General features: G+C 65.8%; 1 protein-coding gene across 1 annotated transcript; it reads left to right on the top strand.

Annotated features, from left to right (window-relative positions):
* Window positions 1-2,569: 2,569 nt before the first annotated feature.
* On the top strand, window positions 2,570-4,540 carry LOC112124655 (rho-related BTB domain-containing protein 2-like). The gene is made up of 2 exons (XM_026662604.2): window positions 2,570-2,791; window positions 3,532-4,540. The coding sequence occupies exons 1-2, from the start codon at window positions 2,670-2,672 to the stop codon at window positions 4,523-4,525; spliced, it is 1,116 nt and encodes a 371-aa protein (XP_026518389.1). The 5' UTR covers window positions 2,570-2,669; the 3' UTR covers window positions 4,526-4,540.
* Window positions 4,541-4,715: the final 175 nt, after the last annotated feature.

Raw genomic sequence — 4,715 nt, 5'->3', positions numbered from 1 at the left:
TGGGGGGCTGCCAGCTCACCCACCATGCTGATCCCTGCCTCCCTCGTGCCTAGGTGTCTGAGTCGGGGCTGTTGTGCTGGGTGCTGTACGAGCACAACGGACAGGCCCTGCCCCCAGGGGCCAGCAGTCCCATTCTAGTCCCCTTGGGGCCGAGCCCCCTACTCCCGCCCCAGGGCCCGCTGGGTCCCAAGGGAGGCTGGCTAGAGCTGTCCTGGCTAGTTTGAAATGCACAGGGGATGAGGCGATTCCCTGGCCGGTTCTGCCGCCCTGCCAGGCACCGACGGGCCCCCCGGCCCCTCTCTGGGGAGGATTCCCGGCTCGCTCTAGCCTGGTTCCACACCCTCCTGGGCTGAGCCAGACAGGCCTGGTCCCTTCACTCCCCCCAGGTCCCCCTGCGTTCCTACAGCTGCTTGGAGCGCTCTCCCCTCTGGTGGCGAGGGGCCGGGGCTGGGCCCCACCACGGCGCAGGCCCTGTCTCTGGAGAGGCTGCGCTCATTGCAGGGTTTCCGGTGTGTGCTTCACCCCACGGAGGCTCGGCACGGGCCTGTCCAGGCTGGGTGGCAACTCTGCAGCCAGCTCGCTGGCTTGGCCCCTCGCTGTGTCGTGGGGCGGGGGTGGGGTCTGCCCCCTCCCTGCCGGGCACCGCTCCTGCCTTGGCCGGGTTCCTGTGGCGGCAGGCAGGCGGGAGCCACTTGGTCTGTGATGTGGGCCTCAGTCCAAGGGTGCGTCCCGGTCACGTCTCAGGGAGGCACCACTAAAACAAACAGGGCCCAGGAGTGGCTCAGGCTGCTCCCTGCCTCATGACACGGGCCCTTGGGCAGCAGGGCTCCCACAGGCGTCCTGCATTGCATTCCAGGTGTGCCACCTACCCCGCCCAGGTGGGAGCCTGTCTCTGCCCACAGCCAGGGCACCCCCAGCCGAATCCCAGTGACGCTTCGGAGACAGGGCTGCTGCTGGCTGGGGAGCATGGCAATGTACCTGTATGTGGTGTCCGCTCGTGGGCATGAAAGGTGGTCCCGCAGGAACAGACCCCTCCCATTCCCGTCCAAGCACTTCACAGGAAGTGTTGCCTAGCACTGAAATGCAGCCACCTCTGGCGTGGAGCATGGCAGCTGTCGAACAGCTGCGCAGGAAGGAGACTCTCCCAGCTAGCTGAAGCGGCAGGGGAAGTTCAGGGGAGTAAATGGCTAGCAGTGAGCAGAGCAGAGGGGCTGGGACCCTGGACTCCTGGGTTCTCGTCTGAGTTTTGACTCGCTGTGATCCTGGGCGAGCTGGTGCCTGCTCTTTCCTATGCCTCGGGGGAGTGCAACCCCCAGAGCCGTGAATGCGGAGTGCTGGGCACCTTACGACCTCTGCACGGGACGGCATCTCCAGCCGCACAGTGCCCCTTGCACTTCAGAGGGGTGAGCGCCCCATGAGCCCCCCACCTGCCACAGCTGGGTTTTCCCCCCTCCCAGGTGCTGGCCTGGCCTGGCTCTGCTTAGCCTCTCGCATGGGCTGGGGGGCAGTCTAGGGATGGCCCCAGGCCCCATCCCCTCGCTCGGAAGGCGGCTGTAGTGGTGCCTGTGTTGTGGAACTGCTGCCCATGTGCCTTCACCCCTCCTGCCCTGTGGCACTCTGCTCCGGGGGTGTCTGCCAGCAGGGCCTGGCCCCGGTGCTGAGCATCCCTCCCCATGCACAGCCTGGGGCGGGCAGCATGTGCGGCAGGCCTCCTGGAGCCTGGGCCACGTGCTCTGGGCTGGTTCGGGGACCGAGCACCCCCTTGGGGAGAGGCCCATTCACAGGAGGCTGCTGGAACCCAGCCAGAGGCAGCTGCCTGCCTCAGTGCTAATGATGGGGAATCCCCTCCCCTCCCACTACGACTCGGGCTGGCAGTGTGAGCTGCCATCTCCTGCTGAGCTGTGTCGCTGGGGCTGCCCTCGTCCCCAGACGGGTTCTTTGCCCCGGCTCGGCCAGCGACTGCGCTCCTGGCTCGCACAGGCTTCTCTGATCCGCCCGCCCCCATTCCCAGCGGCTGTCCCTCTGGCTTGGGGAGGGCTGGGCTCCGCTTCAGGGTTTGCATGGGCTCTGTTGGCTTTCACGTGTGCTGCTAGTGAGGGGGCCCCCAGCGCTCCTGAAGTAGCTGCCATCTGAGTGCCCCACGCTGGGCTGCTGCAGTAACCTTTGTGCCTAGAGATTCGGGTTACAGGAGCCAGATGCCCCCATCCCATGGCTTCTTGGCAGACGTGCCCGTGGTGCCCAGCCTCCAGGAGATTGGGGGCCTCATGAAGTGCTCCTGCTATAGCATTGGGGGCTCCAGAAGTCTGATGAGGCAGGATTGGGCCCTTGAGTCTGTCCCCCAAGGATCTGCCCTCTCCTTGGCTGGGGGCAGGTGGGCACGGGCAGCCCCTGATCTCTAGGACTCTGTTAGCACCTGGGCAGCTCTGCTGGGGGAGCCTGGCTGCTAGATCCCTTGGGGGCAGTGCAGAGGGTGATGTAGGCTGGGGAGTGGGGGTCAGTCTGAGCTGGGGGCTTGCTGTGCTGCTCTGTGCCCGAAGGCAGCAGCCTCCTTGGGTGGGACCAACAGGTCTAGTGCTCCCCCCGTCTCTCCCCCTCCTGCCTGCAGGTCAGATGTGGTGGTTCTCTGCTTCTCCCTGGCGAACCCCAACTCCCTGCGCCATGTGAAGACCATGTGGTACTCGGAGATCAAGCACTTCTGCCCACGGACACCCATCGTGCTGGTAGGGTGCCAGCTGGACCTGCGCTATGCTGACCTGGAGGCAGTCAATCGTGCCCGGCGCCCACTGGCCAAGTAAGGGTGTGTCCGCCCCCCCCCCCCCCCCCCCGGGCCCCCCGGGGCGGCCACCCACCCCCCCCGCCCCCCGCCCCAGAGGGGGGGGGGCCCCCCCCCCCCCCCCCCCGCCTGGGGCCCCAAGGACTGAATGCCAGATGCAGGCAGCTTCGCAGCTGAGGCTGCTTGCAGCCCCCCAGCACCCCTGAATGCCAGTTGCCTGCCCCTGGGGCTGCGGGCAGGGAGGAGGGCACTGCCTACCTGTAGGCTCTGAGTGGGAGCAGGGTGTCTGAGGCTACGTCCTCACTACGGGGGGGGTCGATTTAAGATACGCAAATTCAGCTACGCGAATAGCGTAGCTGAATTCGACATATCGCAGCCGACTTACCCCGCTGTAAGGACGGTGGCAAAATCGACGTCCGCGGCTTCCCGTCGATGGCGCTTACTCCCACCTCCGCTGGTGGAGTAAGAGCGTCGATTCGGGGATCGATTGTCGCGTCCCGACAGGACATGATAATTCGATCCCCGAGAGGTCGATTTCTACCCGCCCATTCAGGCGGGTAGTGTAGACCTAGCCTGAGACCCATGCCTTGCCCAGCAGATCATTGGCATCTCCCTGTCTCACTCGGGGCTCTCGCCAGCACTTTCTGCCCACTCCTTGGTGTGCCCAGCCTAGGTGGGCAGAGTGGCTCCCTCCAGCCCTGGCACTGTCTTCTAGCCAGGGGCTCCCTGCTGACCTGTTGGCTCCTCTCCCTTGCCAGGCCCATCAGACCCACGGACATCCTGCCGCCCGAGCGGGGCCACGAGGTGGCCAAGGAGCTGGGGGTGCCGTACTACGAGACCAGCGTGGTGGCACAGTTCGGCGTCAAGGATGTCTTTGACAACGCCATCCGCGCCGCCCTCATCTCCCGCCGCCACCTGCAGTTCTGGAAATCCCACCTGAAGAAGATGCAGAGGCCCTTGCTGCAGGCACCCTTCCTGCCCCCCAAGCCGCCCCCGCCTGTCATCCACATCCCGGAGCCATCCACCAGTGGTGGCCAGGGCCCTGCCGCCCTCTTCTGCACCCCGCTCTGTGCTGATGTGGTCTTCCAGCTGCAGGGGGGGCACAGTGTCTTCGCCCATCGCGTCTACCTGGCCACATCCTGCTCCAAGTTCTACGACCTCTTCACCCTGGCGGGGTCGGCGAGCCAGGCTGGGGAGCCCTGTGGCGTGGCGCGGCGGGCGGCCAAGGAGCCAGCTGCCAGGACTAAGAGCCTGGAGATGGAGAAGGGCCTCCTAGGTGAGGGGGCCCAGGCCCCTCTCAGGACTTCGCAGAGTGACGATCCCCTGCGGCTGGTGCAGGGCGAGGGCCAGCAGTTCCCAGGGGCCGGGGGCCAGGAGCTGTCGGGCTGGGGACGGGGCTTCGTCAGCATGCAGCTGGAGTTGGTTCAGGACCCCGTGACCCAGCGGGAGAAGCAGATGACGGTGGTGTCCATGGACTGCCTGGTCCAGCCGGGGCCCTTCCAGGCGGTGCTGGAGTACCTGTACACGGGCCACCTGGACCAGGGCCGCGCAGACCTCATGCAGGTGGCCATCATCGCCGAGCTGCTGGAGGTCTTCGACCTGCGCATGATGGTGGCCAACGTGCTGAACAAGGAGAGTTTCATGAACCAAGAGATCACCAAAGCCTTCCACGTGCGCCGTGCCAACCGCATCAAGGAGTGCCTGGGCAAGGGCGTCTTTGCGGGTATGGGCGGGGCCTGGGGCCTCTTCTAGCATCCAGGTGCTGTAGAAAGTGGGGTTGGGGTTCCATAGGGGGTGCTCTCCCCTCAGTTCTTCTGGCCCCTGTGCAGTGCTCCTGGATGCAGTTTAGAATTGGGCCCTTCCCCTGCACGTGCATGTCAGTATCCTGGGGTACCCGGCCCAATCCTCTGGGGTGAGCCCTGGGGCCCTGGTGGGTCCCCAG

The sequence above is a fragment of the Terrapene carolina genome, unplaced genomic scaffold (genome assembly GCF_002925995.2).
Source record: "Terrapene carolina triunguis isolate 2854851 unplaced genomic scaffold, T_m_triunguis-2.0 Scaffold28722, whole genome shotgun sequence".
Classification (NCBI taxonomy): Eukaryota; Metazoa; Chordata; order Testudines; family Emydidae; genus Terrapene; species Terrapene triunguis.
Note: the sequence above shows the minus strand (reverse complement) of the source record. Positions and strands in the feature narration are given on the sequence as shown.